At 45.9% G+C, this 22923-nt stretch overlaps 1 protein-coding gene across 1 annotated transcript in view; it reads left to right on the top strand.

Moving 5' to 3' along the window:
• The window catches only part of smarcal1 (SWI/SNF related, matrix associated, actin dependent regulator of chromatin, subfamily a-like 1), a 61556-nt gene that overhangs the window by 12604 nt on the left and 26029 nt on the right, over positions 1 to 22923 (top strand). Inside the window, exons 3-10 of the mRNA XM_052025861.1 lie at positions 2556 to 2831; positions 4081 to 4131; positions 9049 to 9232; positions 9771 to 9921; positions 10288 to 10449; positions 11808 to 11873; positions 17265 to 17405; positions 18394 to 18612. Coding sequence (XP_051881821.1) covers positions 2556 to 2831; positions 4081 to 4131; positions 9049 to 9232; positions 9771 to 9921; positions 10288 to 10449; positions 11808 to 11873; positions 17265 to 17405; positions 18394 to 18612 — 1250 coding nt within the window. The remainder of the gene's footprint in view (positions 1 to 2555; positions 2832 to 4080; positions 4132 to 9048; positions 9233 to 9770; positions 9922 to 10287; positions 10450 to 11807; positions 11874 to 17264; positions 17406 to 18393; positions 18613 to 22923) is intronic.

The following is a 22923-nucleotide window of genomic DNA, read 5'->3' on the forward strand; positions in this document are numbered from 1 at the left end:
AAAAAAAAACAGCTTACATTTAAAGTTGATAACACTTCATCTGAAGGGTTATAGATGCTGCCTGCCTCGGTATTCCCAGGGTTTTATTTCAAAGGTCCAGTCTCATAGAGTCACACAGCACAGAAACAGGCACTTCCATGCTAATTGCATCCAGTGCTCCCAGAGCAGCGGCCTCTACATCAGTGAGACCCAATGCAGATTGGGGGACTGCTTTGTTGAGCACCTTCGCTCCATCCGCCATGCCAGCTGGGATCTCCTGGTGGCCAGCCATTTTAATTCCACTTCCCATTCCCTCACCGTGCACAGCCTCCTCCACTGCCAAGTTGAGGCTAGATGCAGATTAGAGGAACAACATCTCATATTCCTCCTTGGTAGTCTCCAAACTGCTCCCCTTTTTTTCTTGATCCCACTGGCCCCCATCACCCTATCCTTCCCCCCCCCGCCCTCTCCATCTGCCCATCGCCCACACACTCCTCCCACTGGTTCCCCTCCCCACCTCCCTCCCTATATTCCATGGTCCACTATCCTCTCTTCATCCCTTTGTCACTTCCACCTATCACCTCCCAGCTTCTGACACTGTTCCCACTCTTCCCCTCCCTCATCTGCCTATCGCCCCCTTCACCTGGATCCACTTATCAACCAGCTCTTTCCCCTTCCCCCACCTTTTTGTACTGGCTATCTTCCCTTTTTCTTTCCAGTCCTGATGAAGGGTTTCAACCCAAAATGTCAACTGTTCACTTCCCTCCATTGATGCTGCCTGACCCGCTGAGCTCCCCCTGCTCCTTTTGTGTGTTTACTCCTATAGTTATCTTTATTTATCTATACTAATCCCATTTTCTAGGCCTTGGCCCATTACCTTCAATGCCTTGGCATTTCAAATGCTCATCTAAAAACTACTTAAATATTGTGTGTGTGTGTGTGTGTGTGTGTCTGCTCTGAGGAAAAGTTTCTCACTATCTGTGTCCTCATAACTTTCAATATCGCTCTTGTTGGCTCCAAGAAAAACAAACCCAGTCTGTCTTGGGTTTTGAATCTGAAAAGTTAGTGCTGTTTCTGTTTCCACAGATGTTGCCTGTCCTATTTACTAATTCCAACATTTTCTGCTTTTATTCCAGCCTTTCCTGTCTCTCCTCCTACTTCAGTCAGTTCTGACATTAATTCTGTTTCTCTTACCATAACATAACTAATTCTGCAGGAGGTTCAAGTGGTAGGGAAGCTATTGGAAAGGATTCTTAGGGATGGTGTTTATGAACATATGGAAAAGCTTGGCATAATTAGGGAAAATCAGCATGGCATTGTGTGAGACAGGTCACGTCTTACTAACATGATTGAGTTTTTCAAGGAGGTTTTGAAGGTGATTGATGAAGGTAGAGCAGTGTGTGTTGTCTATGTAGATTTTATTCAACATGGTAGGCTCATCCAGAAGATTAAGAAGCATGGGATCCACGGTGATTTGACCGTTTGGATTCAGAATTGGTTTGCCCATAGAAGACAGAGGGTAGTGGTCGATGGGACTTATTCTGGCTGGAGGTCTATGACTAGCGGTGTTCTGGAGGGATCCATACTAGGGCCTCTGCTGTTTGTGATGTATATAAATGACTTGGATGAAAATGGTGGGTGGGTTAGTAAGTTTGCAGATGACACAAAGATTGGTTCACGTTATGGACAGTGTATAAGATTGCCAAAGGATACAGTGGGATATAGATCAGTTGCAGATATGGGTGAAGAAATGGCAGATGGAGTTTAATCTGGGCAAGTTATGTTGCAGCTTTATAAAACTCTGGTTAGGCTGCATCTGGAGTATTGCATTCATTTCTGGTTGCCCCAGTATAGCAAGGGTGTGGAGGCTTTGGAGAGGGTGCAGAAGAGTTTCACCAGGATGCTGCCTGGATTAGAGAGCATGTGCTATAAGGAGAGGTTGGGCCTACTAAGGTTGTTTTCTCTGGAGACTGAGGGGAGACGTGACAGGTTTATAATATTATGAGAGGCATAAATAGAGTAGACAGCCAATATCTTTCTCCCAGGGTTGAAATGTCTAATACCAGAGGGCATGCATTTAAGGTGGGGTGGGGAGGGTTGAAAGGAGATGAGTGAGGGAAGTTTTTTTTTAAGAGCGGTGGGTACCTGGAATGCGCTGCAAGGGGTGGTGGTGGAGGCAGATATGATTAAGAGGCTCTTAGATAGGTACATGAAAATGGAGGGGTATGGACTATGTACAGGCAGAAGGGATTAGGTGTCATTAGCTTCATTAGTTCAGCACAACGTCATGGCTGAAAGATCATGAAGGTGCTGTACTGTTCTATGTTCTGTAAAAAGATACCAGTAAATTGATGGCTAAAGAAAAGTCACTAGTGGATGTTGCTTCCCAATAGGGGGAACTAAGTTGCCTTTTCTGTGTCAAATTGCAGAACTTGTAAGTCTGAGCAGGAGAGGTCAATGGAGGTTAGAGGATGTCAGAAGAGAAGATGAACAGGGGAGACCTGTTATGGTGTAGCATGATGTGATCTTCCTTGTACAGAGTTGTAATGAATATCCATTCTTTGTCTTTGTTGCAGTGGACCAGGTAAAGCACATTCCAACAGTTATGTTGAAGCCATTAGATGGAGTGCTAGAAACAGATGTTGGCACCAGCGATACACCAAAAACTAGGAGACAGCGCAATTTGGCACTTACTGTAAGCAAGCTGGTGATGGCAGGAAAGAACTGGAAAAAACCTGGTGCAGGGATACAAGGGCGATTCATCCTCATCTCCAGATCCCGCTGTGAGGTGGAGATCGCTTTTCATGCAGAGGTTCTGAATGTCTTCAAACGGGTGAATTCCAGGAATTATGGTGAGTAATTCCATCTCTTGGTTTCTCCCAACCCCAGTGACGCCCACTCTCCCTCCCCACCCTGATCATTTCCATCCCATGCTGTATCGCTACTTCTCTAACTTTCTTCCCCCTTCCCACTCCCCCCACAACCCATCTCAGTCATTTTAGGGAATAGGTGTTGGTGTAGAAGTGCTGCAAAGTGCAGGTTTTGGTGAGCATCAGACTCCTGTGTGACCCCCATAGAGCAGTTGGAGCTGGGGTTGGACTCTCTATAGAGCATCCACAATGTGGAAAATGTCATAAATGATACATTTAGCGAATTAATCACACCACAGGTACAGAAAGAAGGGAGATGTGACCAGGAAGAGCAGTAAGTGCAGACAGGCAGTGCAAGAGTCCCCTCTCAAATGGGTATACTGTGTTGGATACTGTCGGAGGAATGGTCTCTCAAAGGAAGGTGGCAGTGGCAGGCAAGTTTGTGGCACGACGGTTGGCTCTGATGCACAGCAGGGGAGGGAGGAGTGTAGGCAAGCAGTAGTGGTGGAAGGGGAGTAAGTATTCATGAGTAAGAGGAATAGACAGGTGTTTCTATGGACTTTGGGATGGTATGCTACATCTCTAGTGCAGGGTCAGGGACGTCTCGTTCAGGGTACAGAACGTTCTAAAAGATGAGGGTAGATCAACCAGAGGTCACTAACAACATAGGTAAAAAGAAGGATGAGGTTCTAAGCTGGGGTTGTTTTCCCTAGAGTAAAGGAGGCTGAGGGCTTACCTGAAAGAGGTGTATAAAATTATGAGCATAGATAAGGTAGGTGATTAAAATCTTTTTCCTAAGGTGGGGTATCAAAAACAAGGGGGCATAGGTTTAAGGTGAGAGGTAGGAATTTTTGAGGGGAAAGTTTTTTTTCCATAGAAGCGGGGAATGTGCTGCCAGAGGTGGTGGACAGAATCTGATATGATCACTACATTTAAGAAGCATTTAGACAGGCACTTGAATAGGCAAGGCGTAGAGGATATGGATCTAATGCATGCAAATAGGATTAGTGTAGTTGTGTAAAAAAAAAATGGACGGCATGGACATGCTGGGCCAAAGGGCCTGTTTCTGTCTTGTACGACTATCCATGCTTTGGAAATTTCAATCTATGTGTGAAGTTGTTATAGCTCATTTTAAATGCTCCTTTCTCTCTGCGTCATTGAGGTTCTGAAGGTTGTTCTTAAGGTCGTTTTGAATCAGGAACCGATAGCTATCAATTTTATTGCATCATAGATATGAAAATGAGAAAGTGGAGTTTCCTCTTGGAAGATTACAGAGTGCTGGGTGAGTACCACATGTTGACCTGTTTTCTGCTTTATCCACTCCTTTATCTCCAATACCTCCTCCCTTCCCCTCTGTGTTGTCCTATTTTATTTTTCCCAGTCGACCCCCTTGTACCTTGTAGATAGTGGAGAGGGCAATAGATGAAGTGCTTATCAGAGCATGGAGCATCTGACTTGTGGTTGTGTACCACTGATGGGACTGCAGAAATCTAGCTTCTGGTGAATGCCCAGCCTAGGGTGCTGATAGTCGTCCAGCATGGTCATAGAGTTGTATAGGATAGAAATAGGTTCTTCGGCCCACTGCGTCTAATCTGACCACAGGGCCTATCTACACTAATTGCATTTGCCTTGCATTAATTTCATATCTCTCTATTTATGTCTTGTTCATTCAAGTACCTGTCCAGATGCCAAGTGTTGTTCCTGTTTCTGGCTTCCATCACCACCTCTGACAGCTCATTCCAGATACAAGCTATCTTTGCGGAAAAACGTAGCCCTCAGATCCCCTTTTAAATCTCCTTCCTCTTACTTTAAACCTATGCCTTCTAGCCTTAGACACCCCTACCATGGGAAAACACACTGGCTATCTAGCCAGTCTATGCTTTTAATTTTTCTATAATTTTTATATACCTGTATCATGTCATTTATCACCCTCCTTTGCTGTAGGGAAAGAAGACCAAGCCCTATCCAATCCAGGCAACATCCTTGTGAATCTTTTCTGTACCCTGTTTAGCTAAATCACGTCCTTCCTGTAATGTGACCAGAACTGCATACAGTTCTCCCAAGTCAGCCTAACCAACATTGTGTACAACTGTAACATGATGTCCCCAACTCTTGTACTCAATGCTTTGGCCGATGAAGGCAAGCATTGCCAAACAACTTCCTCACCACCCTGTCTACCCTGTGTTTCCATTTTTTAGGGAACTATGTATTTGTACTCTAAGGTCTCTCTGTTCAGCAACGCTCTCCAGGGTCCAGTTATTCCACGTGTATGTTCTGGCCTAGTATAACTTCCCTAAAATGCATCACTTTGCACTTTCAGTTAAAGTCCCATCAACCATTTCCTTGCCTACTTTCCCAGTTGCTCTACATCCAGTTATAATCTTGGACAATCCGCTTCACTGTCCACTATAGCATTAATTAGTGTCGTTTGCAAATTTACTAACCATGCCACCTACAGTCATACAGCATGGGAACAGGCCCTTTGGCCCAAGTGGCCAATGCTGACCAAGATGCCCATCTAAGCTAGTCCCATTTGCTGGCATTTGGCCCATATCCCTCTAAACCTTTCCTATCCATGTACTTCAACTTCTAGAAATTGTTATTGTACCTGCTCCAACCATTTTCTCTGGCAGCTCATTCCACATACATACCAATGTGTGTATGTATGTATATCTATTTTAAAAAAAAAAGTTACCCCTCAAGTTTCTATTAAATCTTTCCCCTCTCACCTTAAACCTGTGGTCTATTCCCCAACCCTGGGAAAAAGAGTGCATTCACCCTATCTATGCCCCTCATGATTTTACACAGCCTAAGATCACCCCTCAATTTCATAGAACATGGAACATTACAGCATAGTACAGGCCCTTCGGCCCACAATGTTGTGCTGACATTTTATCCTGCTTTAAGATCTACCTAACCCTTCCCTCCCCCATAGCCCCCACCCCCCCCCAACCATTTCTCTGTCATTCATGTGTCTATCTAAGAGCCTCTTAAATGTCCCCAATTTATATGCCCCCACAACCTCTGCCGGCAATGCATTCCACACACCCACCACTCTGTGTTTTTAAAAAAAAAACTTGCCTCTGATATTCCCCCTGTGCTTTCCTCCAATTACCTTAAAATGATATCCCTCGTGTTAGCAATTATCGCCTTGGGAAAAAGTCTCTGACTGTCCACTCGATCTATGCCTCTTATTGTCTGGGTACGCCTCTATCAAGTCACCTCTCCATCTCCTTGTCTCCAAAGATAAATGCCTTAGCTCACTCAACCTATCCTCATAAGACAGGCACTCCAATCCAGGCAACATCCTGGTAAAGCTTCTCTGCACCCTCTCTAAAGCTTCCACACCCTTCCTATTATGAGTGACCAGGACATGAACACAATACACAAAGTGTGGTCTAAGCACAGAGTTCTATAGAGCTGCAACATCACCTCGCGGCTCTTGAACTCAATACCCCGACTAATGAAGGTCAACACTCCATACTCCATACACCTTTTTAACAACTTTATCAACCTTCGCGGCAACCTTGAGGGATTTATGGACGTGGACTCCAAGATCCCTCTGTTCCTCCACACTTGCTAAGAGTCCTGCCATTACCATGTATTCTGACTTCAAATAATGGTATCACTTAACACTTTTTCTGGGTGTGAACCTGATCTGCCACTTCTCAGCCCAGCTCTGCATCCTATCAATGTCCTGTTGTAATCTACAGCAACCTTCTACGCTATTCACACCACCACCAACCTTTGGTGCAAACATACTAAACCCACCCTTGCCTCATCCAAGGTCATTTATAAAAATCACAAAGAGCAGGGGTCCCCATAACAGATCCCTGTGGAACACCACTGGTCACCGACCTCCAGGCAGAATATGCTCCATCTACCACCACCCTCTGTCTTTTATGGGCGAGCCAATTCTGAATCCACACAGCCAAGTTTCCCTGGATCCCATACCTCCTGACTATCTGAATGAGACTTCCATGAGGAACCTTATCAAACGCCTCAGTAAAATCCATGTATACCACATCCACTGCTGTAACCTTATCAATGTGCTTTGTCACATCCTCAAAGAATTCAATCAGGCTCGTGAGGCACGACCTGCCCCTCACAAAGCCAGGCTGACTGTTCCTAATCAGCCTATGCTTCTCCAAATGCCCATATAATCCTGTCTCTAAAGAATCTTCTCCAGTAATTTGCCCACCACTGAGTAAGACTCACTGGTCTGTAATTCCCTAACTTCCTTTCTTAAACAAAAAGAACAACTGCCACCCTCCAATCATCCGGCACTATTCCTGTGGCCAGTGAGGATGCGAAGGTTGTCGCCAACGGTGCAGCAATCTCTTCCTTCGTAACTGTAATAACCTTGGACATATCCCGTCCGGCCCTGGTTATTTATCCTAATGTTTTTCAAAGATTCCTCACGTCGACATGCCCCTAGCGTATCAGCCCTGTTGTATGCCATCCTCACGACGTCAAGGTCTCTCTCTCTGGTGAATACTGAAGCAAAGTAATTCATTAAAGATCTCCCCTACCTCTTCGGAATCCAGGCACATATTTCCTCTTTTATCCCTGATCGGTTCCCTACCCTCACTCTAGCCATCCTCTTATTCTTCACATACGTGTAGAACGCTTTGAGGTTTCCTTGTCCTACTCGCCAAGGACTTCACATGCCCCTTTCTAGCTCGCCTAAGGCCATTCTTAAGCTCCCACCTGGCTACCTTGTAACTCTTCAGAGCCCTGTCTGATCCATGCTTTCTCAACCTCAGGTAAGCTTCTTTCTTCCTCTTGACAAGATATTCTACATCTCTTGTCAAAACCACGGTTCCTTCACTTGACCATCCTTACCCTGCCTCAATGGACAAACCTAGCCAGAGCCCCATGCAAGTATTCCTTAAACAACCTCTACATTTCCGCTGTGCACTTCCCCAAGAACATCTCTTCCTAATTTACGCTGCCGTTCCTGCCTAATAGTAGCATAATTCCCCCTCCCCCAGTTAATACTTTCCATATCGTCTGCTCCTATCCCTCTCCAAGGCTATGGTAAAGGTCAAAGAGTTATGGTCACTATCTCCAAAATGCTCTCCCACCGAGAGATCTGAAACCTGAGTAGGCTCATTGCCTAGTACCAGGTCCAGAATGGTCTCCTCTAGTCAGCCTATCCACATACTGTGTCAGGAATCCTTCCTGTACACACCTAACAAATTCTGTCCGATCTATCCCCTTTCCTCTGCTCCAAGGAAAAAAAAAGTCTTAGCCTGTTCAACGTCTCCCTGTAACTCAGTCCCTCAAGTCCTGGGAACCTCCTTGTAGATCTTTTCTGCACTCTTTCCAGTTTACTAACATCTTCCCTGTAGCAGAGAGACCAAAATTGAACACAACATTCCAAGTGTGGCCTCAGAGTTTTGTACAACAGTATCATGACCTCCCAGCTTTTATACTTGATGCCCTAACTGATGAAGGCCAGCATGCCAAAAGCCTCCTTCACCACCCTGTCTACCTGTGACTACGCTTTCAGGGAACCATGGACCATTCTTACCCATTATCATTAATGGAAATGATAATGTAGATCATTAATGTAGATGTATGCTTGGTCTCCTCTTCAAAACAAAACCCCTATCATAAAAGGCACTTGGACAGGTGCATTGGATAGGAAAGGTTTAGAGGGATATCGGCCAAATGTTAGCAAATGGATCTGGCTTAGATGGAAATCTTGGTTGACGTGGACTGTTTGAGCTGAAGGGCCTGTTTCCATGCTGTATGACTCTTGAAACACTGCAGTGTAATCATGTCCTTGTGTGAATCCTGTACATAAAATGGCTGTTTAACTAACTAATTAAATGTAGTTAACAAACTAAATGTAGTTCATGTAATTTATTTTAACTAACTAAATGTAGTGGCCTCACTTCAAATTATAATTTGTCTGCAAAGTAACAAACAATCTGCTGCAGGAGCTCAGCAGGTTGAGTGGCATCTTTCGAGGGGAAAGGAATTGTTGATGTTTTGGGTTGAAACCCTGTATCATTTCCTTTATCCTGACAGTTCCTCCAGCAGATTGTTTGTTGCTCCAGATTCCACCATCTGTGGTCTCCTGTATTTCCATTTGCCTGTGAAGTGCTTTGAGGTGTCCTGAGGTTCTGGAAAGTGGTGCTTTGTTTTATACAGCTGCATGTTTCCCTTATGTTTTTGGTTTGTTTTCCAGTTGAGGAGCTGTTGAAGATCTCTGCTGTGCAGGTGGAGCCTTTGCCCCGTGGAGTGTTGGAGGTATTCTTGCCCCAGTTTGAAAAGACCTGTCAAGAGCCTTTGGTGATCCCAGATGCTGATCTGTCTGATGTCGATTCTAAATTGGTTCAGAGCCTAATGCCTTTCCAGAGGGATGGAGTGAAGTAGGTTTCAGTCTTCGGTTCAAGTAAATTCCATCAAAGGGTAGCAGTAGTCAGCATCTGGGTGGGGTGAGTGGATGGATCCAGTAAAGGTAAATCTTCAGTCGGCCCTTGAGGCAGCATGAAGAAGGGAAAAGAGGAGGCAAACTCATTCTTGGGGAAATGGCACACTAGGTAACAATGCAGTTGTGGGAAGAGAAGCCATCGCTAGTGGTTCTTTGACTCCTGATCCCAGAGGGTGGTTGGAATCTGGAATGCACTGCCTGAGTTACTTGCCAACACGCAGAGTGCTGCGGACTGTGCTCGTAAGTGGGGTTAGTTTAGAAAGGGCCTGTTTCTATGCTGTGTAAATCTGACTTTGTCGGTTTCTCACCTTGAGTCAGCATAAAAGTTTGACCCCTGACTCTGGGAGAGTGTCGGAGGCCACGGTGGTTGTTGCTGGACAAATAGGCCGAATGGGCTCATGCATACGTGATTACCTTCTCATAAATTCTGCAGACTTTCCTGGCGAATTGTGTATTGGTACTTTATGTTTTGACAGTTGTGCCATTTCGCGAGAAGGTCGTTTGCTGCTCGCTGATGACATGGGGCTTGGGAAAACTCTGCAGGCTATCTGTATCGCTGCAGTTTATCGTAAGGAGTGGCCAGTGCTTGTGGTGGCTCCATCCTCAGTCCGATTCACCTGGGCACAGGTATATGCCATTCTTCAGTGGATTAGGCATTTCAATAAAATGAGTCCAAGACTCACAATGTGATGTCTCAGAGTGAGAGGAAAAAAAAATCAATATTTTTATTGATGGTGGAGTCTCTGAGTGTATCTCCGTAAGCCTAATGATATAAAGTGTATTGGGATTTGTGGGGATTTCCTGGGCATGTCAGTTTTTAGTAATGGATCCCTGAGATCAGGACTGTCTGTTGGGCTCATTATTATGTGAGCATCTGGCTGGGGACTGAGGTTTGGGGTGGCATCATGTGCTGCATGTTGAAGGCTGAAAATACCTGGTCCAGGAGCAGTTTGTAGAGTGAATGTTCAGATGAGCATTATTGTCATTTGACAGGCTTTCAGCTATTGGCTGCCCTCCGTGAACGCTGAGACCATCAATGTGGTGAAGACAGGGAAAGATCGACTCTCCTCTTCCAACATCAACATCATCAGCCATGACCTGCTTGCCAAGCTCAGCAAGCAGCTGATGGAGAGACGGTTTCAGGTCATTATTGTGGTAGGTGGATTTAATTGTTCTTCTCCACCCAGAGATTCACTTCAATAGCACCCAGCCAGATGCCTAGCACATCTACTGTGCAAACTGGACACGCATCCTGACCCCAGATCACATGATATCCACTGTGAATTATTTTGAGGTACACTGGCTGCTGCAATTTGCTCACTGATAATGTCTGCACAGTGGGATCCCCACACAGTGAATTCCCTGCAGTGTGATTCATGTAATAACCCACAGGAGAAGGCCACCTAGCACATGTATTTTTTGGGGGTGGTATCTCCTGAGTTTGTCTCAAAGAGTTGGCTTTTAGTAAGAGCTCTCCAATTAGTCTCCATCATCTTAAAAATACCAGAAGGAGAAGCAAGAGCAGGTCATTTGGGTTCTCAAACCTGCTCCACCATTCAATAAGATTATGGTTGTCTTCTACCTCAGCATCACTTTTCTGCAGAAATCCACATCCTATGATTTCCATAATGTGTGTTCTAACAACCAGATGGTGGCTGGAACCTCGGTGCATTGTCTGAGGGGATAGTGGAGTTAGAGATTCTAACAACGTTGAAGTAGATGGACACTTGAATCATCAGGGCATAGAAGGCTACAGGACAATGGCATTAGTGTGGCTAGGTATTCGATGGCCCACTGTGTCCATGGCAACCAAAGGGCCTATTTCTGTGCTGTGGTTCTGATTCCATGGCCTACTCCTGCTCCTATTTATATTTATAAGATTATGAAGGGCATAATAGCTAATACCAGAGATGTCCTCTGGTATTGGCTATTACCGCCCTGGACAGCCAGCACCTTTTCTCCAGGGCAGTAATAGCCAATACCAGAGGACATCTGTTTAAGATCAGAGGAGGAATGTTCAGGTGAGATGTCAGAGGTAGGCTCTTTACACAGGAAGTGGTGGGTGCCTGGAACGCACTGCCAGGGGTGGTTGTAGAGGCTGGTACAATAGGGACATTTAAAAGACTCTTAGATAGGCACATAGAAGTAAGAAAATCGGAGGGTTATGGGCTGTGCAGGAGGGAAGGGTTAGATTGATCATGGAGTAGGTGTTCATATAGTTTGGCACAACATCGTGGGCCGAAGGGCCTGTACTGTTCTACATTCTCAAATTTCCAATGTGCAGTTTTTGATTTTTATTTTGCTTACAAACCATGTTGAGTTTACTGAGGCTGTATCCCAACTTGCTCCTTCATGCAGAAGGCACAATATTCCATATATTCTTTCAAAAGTTGAGGGTTAGTCTAATTACATCTGGTTTGAGCTCTGGCACAAACCTCTTTTGTCCTGCACTCCACCTTGCACAAAGATTCTGCTGTTTGAATTTGACATTGTTTTTCTTTCTTGTGTTTTAGGATGAATCTCATTTTCTGAAGAACATGAAGACTGCTCGATGTAAAGCTGCTCTTCCTCTTCTCCAGGTATGTTCCCAACCACCTTCTCCCTTGGGAACTGACTCCTCTGAAGATTCTTGGCTTTACCTTTTTCTCTTGCCCACTTTTCCATTGCCACAACCTTCCTCATGGTTCATCCCTACTTGACCCCCTCCCTTTGTCTCTCTTGTGAGGTTTAGTGGTTTTTTTTAAAAAGCAAAGTTAAAAAAATAAATGCTACACCTGTTGCCTTGTGGTGGGTTATCGTATTGAGGGCAGCAGCTTCTGTGTGAGCCTTGGATTTCATGAGTCACATACAGCGAGAAGCTGAAACAACCCTCTGAAGCTTCAAGCTTTGTTCCAGTTTCCCAATATAACTTCCATCTTCAAAGGCTGTAAGCAGTCTATTCCCAGCAAATGAATTTAGTGTTAAAATCAGAGATGAGATTTTTCAGTGTTACGTTTCACTTCACTTTACAAATTAGTTAAAGTCTAATTTGCTGCATTTTGCTGAAGTATCAACACCCTGGTCCAGGCCAGATGGTCCTTGCAAATCTTCATTTATATACCAGCCAGGTATTTGGTGGAGATCTTTCTTCTTTCTATTCAGTGGTAACATTTACTTCTCCATGGTATTGGTTTATTATTGTCACTTGTACCAAGGTTCAATGGAAAAACTTGTCTTGCATACCATTCGTACAGATCAATTCATTGCATAGTACATCGAGTTAGTACAGGGTAAAAACAATAACAGAATACAGAGTAAAGTGTCACAGTTACAGGGAAGTGCATTGCAGGTAGGCAATTAGGTGCAAGGTCATAACAAGGTAGATTGAGATGTCAAGTGTCCATCTCATTGTATAAGGGAACCGTTCAATAGTCATATCACAGTGGGATAGAAGCTGTCCTTGAGCCTGGTGGTATGTGGATTCAGGCTCCTGTATCTTCTGCCTGATGGGAGAGGGGAAAAGAGAGAATGACGCGGGTGGGTGATTATGCTGGCTGCTTCACCAAGCCAGTAAGAGGTATAGTCAGAGTCCATGGAGGGGAGGCAGGTTTCAGTGATGTGCTGGGCTGTGTCAACAACTCTCTCTGAAGTTTCTTGCAGCCCTGGGCAGAGCTGTTACCATACCAAGCCATGATGTATTCAGATAGGATGCTTTCTCTGGTGCATTGATAAAAGTTGGGGGGTGTCAAAGGGGACGTGCTGAAACTTCTTTAGCCTCCTGAGGAAGTAGAGGTGCTGGTGAGCTTTCTTGGCTGTGGTGTCTATGTGGTTGGGCCAGGACAGGCTATTGGTGGTGTACACTCCAAGAAACTTGAAGCTCTCAACTCTCTCAGCCTCCACCATTTATATAGACAGGTGCATGTACAGTGCCTCCTTTCCTGAAGTCAATGACCAGCTTTTTTGTTTTGCTGACATTGAGGGAAAGGTTGTTGTCATGACACCATGTCACTAAGCTCTCTATCTCCTTCCTGTACTCTGACTCATCGTCATTTGAAATACGGCCTACCACGGTGGTATCATCTGCAAACTTGTAGAGCAGAATCTGGCCACGCAGTCATGAGTGTATAGGGAGTAGAGTAGTGGGCTGAGGATGCAGCCTTGTGGGGCACCAGCGTTGAGAATAATCGTGCTGGAGATGTTGCTGCCTATCCTCACTGATTGCGGTCTGTTGGTCAGAAAGTCAAGGATCCAGTTGCAGAGGGAGGTGTTGAGTCCCAGGTCTCAAAGTTTGGTGATGAGTTTGCTTGGAATTATTGTATTGAAGTCGGAGCTGTAGTCAATAAACAATAGTCTAACGTATGTGTCTTTACTGTCCAGATGCTCCAGAGATGAGTGTAGGGCTAGGGAGATGGCATCCACTGTAGACCTGTTTCGGCAGTAGGCGAATTGCAGTGGGTTGAGGTTGTCTGGGAGGCTGGAGTTAATTTTTGCCATGACCAGCCTCTCGAAGCACTTCATGGTGGTGGATGTCAGAGCCACTGGTCGGTAGTCATTAAGGCATGTTACCTTGTTTTTCTTAGGTACTGGGAGGATAGTGGTCTTCTTAAAACAGGAGGGAAACTTAGATTGAAGCAGGGAGAGGTGAAATATGTCTGCAAGTACCTCCGCCAGCTGATCAGCACAATATCTGAAGGCATGGTCAGGGACACCATCTGGGCCTGATGCTTTCCACAGGTTCACTTTCTGGAAGACTGATCTTACGTCCTCAGTGGTGACCACGGGTTCAGGTGCATTTGAAGCTGTCAGGGTTGGTGGTGAAAATCCACTCCCCTTCTGTTTAAAATGTGCGTAGAATGCGTTAAGCTCATCAGGAAGGGATGCGCTGTTCTTGACGATGCTGCCCGACTTAGTTTTGTAGCCCGTTATAGCATGTAAGCCCTGCCACAACTGATGGCTGGTATGGGACTCAATTTTGGACTGGTATTGTCTCTCGGCATATCAGATAGCTTTACAGAGGTCGTATCTCGACTTCTTGTAAAGGTCAGGGTGACCTGATTGGAATGCAGCAGTCCTCAACTTCAGTAAGGAGTGGATCTCCTGGTTCATCCATGATTTCTGGTTTGGGAACACCCTTATTGTTCTCTTTGGTATACAGTCCTCAACACAACTGGCTGATAAAGTCCATGATGGTGGTGACATATTCATCAAGGCTGGCAGCTGAGTCTTTGAACATGGACCAGCCCACTGTCTCAAAGCAGTCGCATAGAAGCTCATCTATTTCCTCAGACCAGCACTGCATGACTCTCTGTACGGGATCCTCCTGTTTCAGTTTCTGTTTGTATGCAGGGAGGAGGAGCGCAGCCTGGTGGTCTGATATATCAAAGTGAGAGCAGGAGGTGACTCGAAAGACATCTTTGATGGTTGTATAGCAATGGTCAAGGGTGTTAGCACCCCTGGTGGAGCAGGAGACATGCTGTTAGTACTTTTGGTAACACGTTCTTGAAGTTGGCCTGGTTGAAGTCACCTGCAATGATGAAGAGGGCCTCAGCATATCCTGTTTCAAGGCTGTTGACCACAGAGTATAATTCATTGAGTGCGGGCTTCAAGTCCGTCTGAGGTGGGATGTAGACTGCCATCAGGAGAGCTGAAGTGAACTCCTGTGGCAAGTAATATGGTCGACATTTCACCATTAGATATTCCAGGCTGGGTGAGGAGGAGCTCGCCAGGACCGTCATGTCCGAGCAGCAGGAGTTATTGATTAAGAAGCAGACCCCTCCACCTCTAACTTTGCCTGAGCACGTTGTATGGTCCATTCGATGGATTGGATAGCCCTCAAGTTGTATGGCACAGTCAGGTGAAGCAGGTGTAAACCACCTTTTGGTGAGACATAGCACACAGCAGTCCCTCCGTTCTAGAGAAATGGAGGATGCTGGAATCTAGATGAAAAACATGATGGAGGAACTCAGCAGGCCAGGCAGCATCCGTGGAGAAAAGCAGGCGGTCAACGTTTCGGGTCAGGACCCTTCTTCAGGACTGAAGATAGGAAAAGAGGAAGCCCAATATATAGGAGGGAAAAGCAGAGCAGTGATAGGTGGACAAAAGAGGGGAGCTGGGGTGGGCACAAGGTGATGATAGGTAGATGCAAGTAAGAGGTAGTGATAGGCAGGTGTGGGGGAGGAGGGGAGAGCAGATCCACCGGGGGATGGGTCAAAGGTAAGAGAGAGGGGGGGGAAAAAGGTAGAGAAAAAGACGCTAGGAAACGGAAGAAGCATGTTGGGAGGGGGGGGTGGTGTTGTGGGGGAAAGGGGGTGGGGATTACCTAAAGTGGGAGAATTCAAAGCACGGTAGTGTGGCGGTTAGTGTAATGCTATTACAGCGCTAGTGACCCAGGTTCAATACTGCTGTCTGTGAGGAGTTTGTACGTTCTCCCCGTGACTGCATGGGTTTCCACTGGGTACTCTGGTTTCCTCCCACATTCCAAAGATGTATGGGTTAGGAAGTTGTGGGCATGCTGTTTTAACGCCAGAAGCGTGGCGACACTTGCGGGCTGCCTCCAGAACACTCCACGCAAAAGATGCATTTCACTGTGTGTTTCGATGTAGACGTGACTAATAAAGAAATCTTAAAAATCTTAATCTTAAGGTTCTGAGGACTGGCATATCTGTGATAGTGTGGGAGGGGGAATTGAAGTGACTGGCAATGGGGAGATGCAGGTCACGGTTATGGACAAAGCACAGGTGTTCTGTGAAACGGTCCCTCAGTTCTCTTTGATAGGTCAGTCTGGCACTTAGTTCATCAACTTCATTCTCAATGGCCTGGACGTTAGTTAGTAGTATGCTGGGGAGGAGGGTCTTGTACCCACGTTGTTTCAGCCCCACCTGCAGCCCAGCCCTTTTACCTTGCTTCTGAGGTAAGTGGCTGTGACTCGTGGGTCCTGGAGTGGAGCCACCCGGTAAGTGATTGCTTAAGGTCAGACCTGGAAGACCTGGAGTGGATTCACCTAGACTGGATGGGAAGTGATTTCTTCTGGGCAGAGTTTGAAGACCTAGATCTGATTTATCTGGACTGAAGGTGAATGACTGCTTGTGACCAGACTTGGAAGACCTGGAACGGATTCAGCTGGCCTGTGAGGTAATTTGTTTCCATACAGGTCTGAAGAGGAGTGGTCTGCCCCAGCAGGTAAGTGGGGCCGTCTAGGGGGGCCTCAGCGTTGGGACTTGGCCCTGCATGCTCCATAGGGTCGGGCTTCTGATCTGGAGCGGCCCTGGTCGGGCCCCGGCATCGGGCATTCCCACAGGTCGGGTCGGGCCTGGGGACTCTGCCTCTGCAGGTATGCTTAATTAACTAAAAACACACTCCAGGTCATGTTGTGCTAATCTATTTTCATTGAGTCCAACAGAAGCAAAACTGTTCTGTATATCTGACCGAACACTGGATCTGAGTCTTTGATCTGTTTTTGAGTGCTGCAGCATGGAAAGAGCTCTGACCCAGTGGATATGCACTTACCATCAAACACCATTTTATTCTCTCAATGAAAATGTGGGGAGAATAAAAAGAAGAAGGGGATTAAAGTAGGATTAGTGTGAATAGATGGTTGATGGTGGGTATGGTCTCAGTGGGCCAAGGAGCCTGTTTATATGCTGTAAGACTTTATGACACATTCCCATCAGGTTCCCCAGATTCTACCACTCATGAGGCAATTTGTAGCTGCCATTTAACATACCAAACCTCGCATGTTTGGGATGCAGGAGGAAAGCAGAGCACTCAGGGTTAACCTACACAGTCACAGGGAGAACATGCAAAGTCTACACAGACAGCATTGGAGGTCAAGATCGAACCCAGGTCACTGGAGGTGTGAGGCAGCAGATCTATTAGCTGCACCGCTGTGCCACCCTGGTTCTCTCTAATTTCTCTCCATTGGTTTGCTCTGGAAGCGAATGTCATGGCACAGGAGTGATGCTGCCATTAATCTTTGTATTTCTCTTTCCCAGGCTGCCAGGAGACTCGTGCTATTGTCCGGGACACCAGCCTTGTCAAGACCTGCTGAGCTATACAGCCAGATTGCTGCCATTCGTCCCTCCCTCTTCCCCAGCTTCCACCAGTTTGGAATGCGTTATTGTGCAGCCAAGCAGGTGAGGAGGTTGGATTAATTCACAATAATAAAAGAAATAGAAGCAGAAGGAAGCCGCTTGCGCCTTTATGCCTGCTTTGCTATTCAGTAAAATGATGGCTGATCTATAGCTTCAGCTCTACTTCCCTGTACTAACCCCATATCCTGTAATTCCCTTAATATCTTAAAATCAATCAACCTCTGTCTTCAATAATTTCTTCTCTCCTTTGTCTTGAATTCTAGGCACCCTAGCCAGGGACAACTTTATCCTTGCACCAATTATCTCCTTAACATTAAACAATTAACATTTAGCCTTTTGCCTAGTTGGCTCCTCCACCGAGTGATCGAGAAAATAATCTCTCGTACACTCTGTGAATTCATCCTCCACACTATTACTGCTCATTTAGTTTGCCCAGTCCATATGCAGATTAAAGTCTCCCATATTTAATGTATTGTCCTTGTTGTATGCTTCTCTAATTTTCTGAGTTATACAATGCCCTACATCAGCACTGTTCAGATATCTTCATATAACTCCCATTGTGTTTTTTTCCCGTGCTATTTCTTAACTCCACCCAAACTGATTCTGTTACTTGATTTTTACCTAATATCCTTCCTGTTTACTACTGTTTACCTATAAATCTTAGAATATTTAATTGCCAATGTTGATCACTTTGCACCCAGGTCTCTGCAATGGTTATTAAATCATACTTGTTTGTTTTGACTTATGCCATTAATTTACCTATCTTCTTGTAGATGCTCTGTGCATTCAGAAAGATATAAATTTGTCATTTAACTTTTTCCCTGCACAAACACTAATTGGAAGTATACTCTACTCCCGCCCCCTTCTACAGCCACTCACTGTATCCTCCATGGGTGCCCCTGCATCTCCCAAATCTTCACTTAGCATCCCTCCCTTCTCAGTTCACACCCCCTTATCACCTAACTACAGCCCTCCCTTTTCCCCCACCCAATAAGAATCTGCCTCATTCTTTTGCTCCTTTGATTGGCAGTTACCCTGGGGATGGGACTATTCTGGATCATCTAATCTACTGGAACTACGACTCCTTCTGCTGGAGTCATTGATGGTGAGACGACTGAAATCTGATGTTCTGTCGCAGTTGCCCGCCAAGCGACGGAAGGTAATACTTGTCGAGCCCGAGGGTTTGAGTGTCAGAGCCAGGGTGGCATTGGAGGCAGCTGCAAAGGAGGTGGCCAGAGGCCAGAAAACGGTGGGTGTTATTTTGTTTGATAGCACTTTGCAGTTCCTGATGGACATAGAAAAGATCACCACCATAGAGCACAGAAACGGGCCCCTCCACCCAACTCGTCTGTGCTAACCAAAGTTCCCATCTCAGCCATTCCCATCTACCCACATTTTAGAATCAGAATCAGGTTTAGAATCAGAAAGGAGCAGTTACCCTCCTGGGAGTATTCTATAGGCCCCCGGGTGGCAGTAGGGATACTGAGGAGCAGATTGGGAGGCAGTTTTTGGAAAGATGCGAAAATAACAGGGTTATTATAATGGGAGACTTCAACTTTCCAAATATTGATTAGCACCTACTTAGTGCCAAAGGTTTAGATGGGGCGGAGTTAAAGTGTGTCCAGGACGGATTCCTGACACAGTATGTTGACAGGCCGACTACAGGGAATGCCATATTAGATCTAGTTTTAGGTAATGAACCGGGACAGGTGACAGATCTACCGGTGGGTGAGCATTTGGGGGACAGTGACCATTGCTCCATAACCTTTAGAATTGTCACGCATAGGGATAGGAGCAAAGAGGACAGGAAGATATTTAATTGGGGAAAGGCGAATTATGAGGCTATAAGGCGAGAACTTGGGAGTGTAAATTGGGGTGACATTTTTGAAGGGAAATGTACTATGGAGATGTGTTCATTGTTCAGGGATCTTCTGCAGGATGTTAGGGATAAATTTGTCCCGGTGAGGCAGAGAAGGAATGGCAGGGTGAAGGAACCGTAGGTGACGAGAGAGGTGGAATGACTAGTTAGGAAGAAGAAGGCAGCATACATAAAGTGTAAGCAGCAAGGATCAGGCAGGGCTCGTGAGGAATATAGAGTAGCAAAGAGGGAACTTAAGAAGGGGATGAGGAGAGCGAGAAGGGGACCTGAAAAGGCTTTGGTGAGTAGGGTTAAGGAGAATCAAGGCTTTTTTCTCGTACGTAAAGAGCAGAAGGATGGCTAGAGTAAAGGTAGGTCCGATTAAAGACGAAGGTGGGAGGATGTGCCTGGAAGCTGTGGAAGTAGGTGAGGTTCTCTCAGTATTCACCAAGGAGAGGGGTCTTGATGATGCTGAGGACAGTGTTGGTAAGGGTGATGTTCTAGAGTATGTATATATTAAGAGAGGATGTGCTGGAGTTGTTAAAATATTAGGACAGATAAGTCCCCGGGGCCTGACGGAATATTCCCCAGGCTGCTTCATGAGGCAAGGGAGGAGATTGCTGAACCGTTGGTTAGGATCTTTGAGTCCTCGTTGTCCACGGGGATGGTACTGGAGGATTGGAGGGTGGCGAATGTTGTCCCCTTATTCAAAAAAGGTAGTAGGGATGGTCCAGGGAATTACAGACCAGTGAACCTTGCGTCTCTGGTGGTTAAGCTGTTAGAACAGATTCTAAGAGATAGGATCTATGAGCATTTAGAGAATCATGGACTGATTAGGGACAGCCAGCATGGCTTTGTGAAGGGAAGATCTTGCCTCACTAGCCTGATAGGGTTCTTTGAGGAGGTGACCAGGAAGATTGATGAGGGTAGTGCAGTGGATGTGGTCTACATGGATTTTAGTAAGGCATTTGATAAGGTTCCGCATGGTAGGCTTCTTCAGAAGGTCAGAGGCCAAGGGATCCAGGAAGGCTTGGCTGTGTGGATTCAGAATTGTCTTGCCTGTAGAAAGCAGAAGGTTGTGGTGGAGGGAGTGCATTCGGATTGGAGGGCTGTGACTAGTGGTGTCCCACAGGGATCGGTTCTGGGACCTCAACTTTTTGTGATATTTATTAATGACTTAGATGAGGGGGTGGAAGGGTGGGTTAGCAAGTTTGCAGATGACACAAAGATCGGTGGTGTTGTGGATAATGTGGCGGGCTGTCAAAGCTTATAGATGGATATTGATAGGATGCAGAGCTGGGCTGACAAGTGGCAGATGGAGTTCAATCCAGAGAAGTGTGAGGTAGTACACTTTGGAAGGACAAACTCCAAGGTGGGATATAAGGTAAATGGCAGGATTCTGGGCAGCGTAGAGGAGCACTGGGATCTGGGGGTTCATATCCACAGATCACTGAAAGTCGCCTCACAGGTGGATAGGGTAGTTAAGAAAGTTTAGGGGATGTTGCTTTCATAAGTCATGGGATCGAGTTTAAGAGCCGTGAAGTAATAAGGCAGCTCTACAAAACTCTGGTTAGACCACACTTGGAGTATTGTGTCCAGTTCTGGTCGCCTCATTATTGGAAGGATGTGGAAGCGTTGGAAAGGGTGCAGAGGAGATTTACCAGGATGCTGCCTGGGTTAGGGAGTATGGATTATGAGGAGAGACTAAGGGAGCTAGGGCTGTTCTCATTGGAGAGAAGGAGGATGAGGGGAGACATGATAGAGGTATACAGCGCCTCTTTCCCAGGGCACCAGTGCTCAAAACAAGAGGACGTGGCTTTAAGGTAATGGGTGGGAAGTTCAAGGGAGATGTCAGAGGGAGGTTTTTCACCCAGAGGGTGGTTGGTGCATGGAATGCACTGCCTGGGGTGGTGGTGGAGGCTGATACATTGATCGAGTTCAAGAGATTGTTAGATAAGCATATGGAGGAATTTAAGATAGAGGGATATGCAGGAGGAAGGGGTTAGATAGTCTTAGGTGTGGTTTGAAGGGTGGCAGAACATGGTGGGCCGAAGGGCCTGTATTGTGCTGTATTGTTCTATGGTTCTATCACTGACATACAGTGGCATGCAAAAGTTTGGGCACCCCAGTCAAAATTTCTGTTACTGTGAATAGCTAAGCGAGTAAAAGGTGACCTGATTTCCAAAAGGCATTAAGTTAAAGATGACACATTTCTTTAATATTTTAAGCAAGATTACTTTTTTATTTCCATCTTTTACAGTTTCAAAATAACAAAAAAGGAAAAGGGCCCCAAGCAAAGGTTTGGGCACCCTGCATGGTTAGTACTTAGTATCACCCCCTTTGGCAAGTATCACAGCTTGTAAACGCTCTCTGTAGCCAGCTAAGAGTCTTTCAATTCTTGTTTGGGGGATTTTCGCCCATTCTTCCTTGCAAAAGGCTTCTAGTTCTGTGAGATTCTTGGGCCATCTTGCATGCACTGCTCTTTTGAGGTCTATCCACAGATTTTCGATGATGTTTAGGTCAGGGGACTGTGAGGGTCATGGCAAAACCTTCAGCTTGTGCCTCTTGAGGTCGTCCATTGTGGATTTTGTGTTTAGGAAGGTTATCCTGTTGCAGAAGCCATCCTCCTTTCATCTTGAGCTTTTTTACAGATGGTATGATATTTGTTTCCAGAATTTGAACCATAGAACCATACAGCACAAAACAGGCCCTTTGGCCCACCATGTTGTGCCGTCCATCAAACCACCCTCACACTATCTAAACCTTTCCTCCCGCATATCCCCCTATCTCACATTCCTCCATGTGCCTATCCAACAAACTCTTGAACCTGTCCAATGTATCTGCCTCCACCACCACCCCAGGCAGTGCATTCCATGCACCAACCACTCTCTGGGTGAAAAACCTCCCCCTGACATCTTCCCAGAACCTCCCACCCATAACCTTAAAGCCATGCCCTCTCGTCTTGAGCATTGGTGCCCTGGGAAGGAGGTGCTGGCTGTCTACTCTATCTATTCCTCTCAATATTTTATATACCTCTATCATGTGTCCTCTCATCCTCCTCCTTTCCAGTGAATAAAGCCCTAGCACCTTAAGCCTCTCCTCATATTCCATACGCTCTAATCCAGGCAGCATCCTGGTAAATCTCCTCTGCACCCTCTCCAACGCCTCCACATCCTTCCTATAATGTGGCAACCAAAACTGAACACAGTACTCTGTGTGGTCTAACTAGAGTTTTGTAAAGCTGCATCATCACTTCGCGGCTCTTAAACTCAATCTCACGACTTATGAAAGCTAACATCCTATAGGCCTTCTTAACTGCTCTATCTACCTGTGAGGCAACTTTCAGTGAACTGTGAATATGAACCCCAAGATCCCTCTGCTCCTCTACACTGCCAAGTACCTTGCCATTTACCCTGTACTCTGCCCTGGAGTTTGTCCTTCCAAAGTGTACCACCTCACACTTCTCCGGATTGAACTCCATCTGCTACTTGTCAGCCCAGCTCTGCATCCTATCAATATCCCTCTGTAAGTTCCGACAGCCCTCCATACTATCCACAACACCGCTGATCTTAGTGTCGTCCACAAACTTACTAACCCAGCCTTCCACCCCCTCATCTAAGTCATCTATAAATATCACAAAAAGTAGAGGTCCCAGAACCGATCCCTGCGGGACACCACTAGTCACTGCCCTCCAATCCGAGG

Source organism: Pristis pectinata, chromosome 1 (genome assembly GCF_009764475.1).
Source record: "Pristis pectinata isolate sPriPec2 chromosome 1, sPriPec2.1.pri, whole genome shotgun sequence".
NCBI lineage: Eukaryota > Metazoa > Chordata > Chondrichthyes > Rhinopristiformes > Pristidae > Pristis > Pristis pectinata.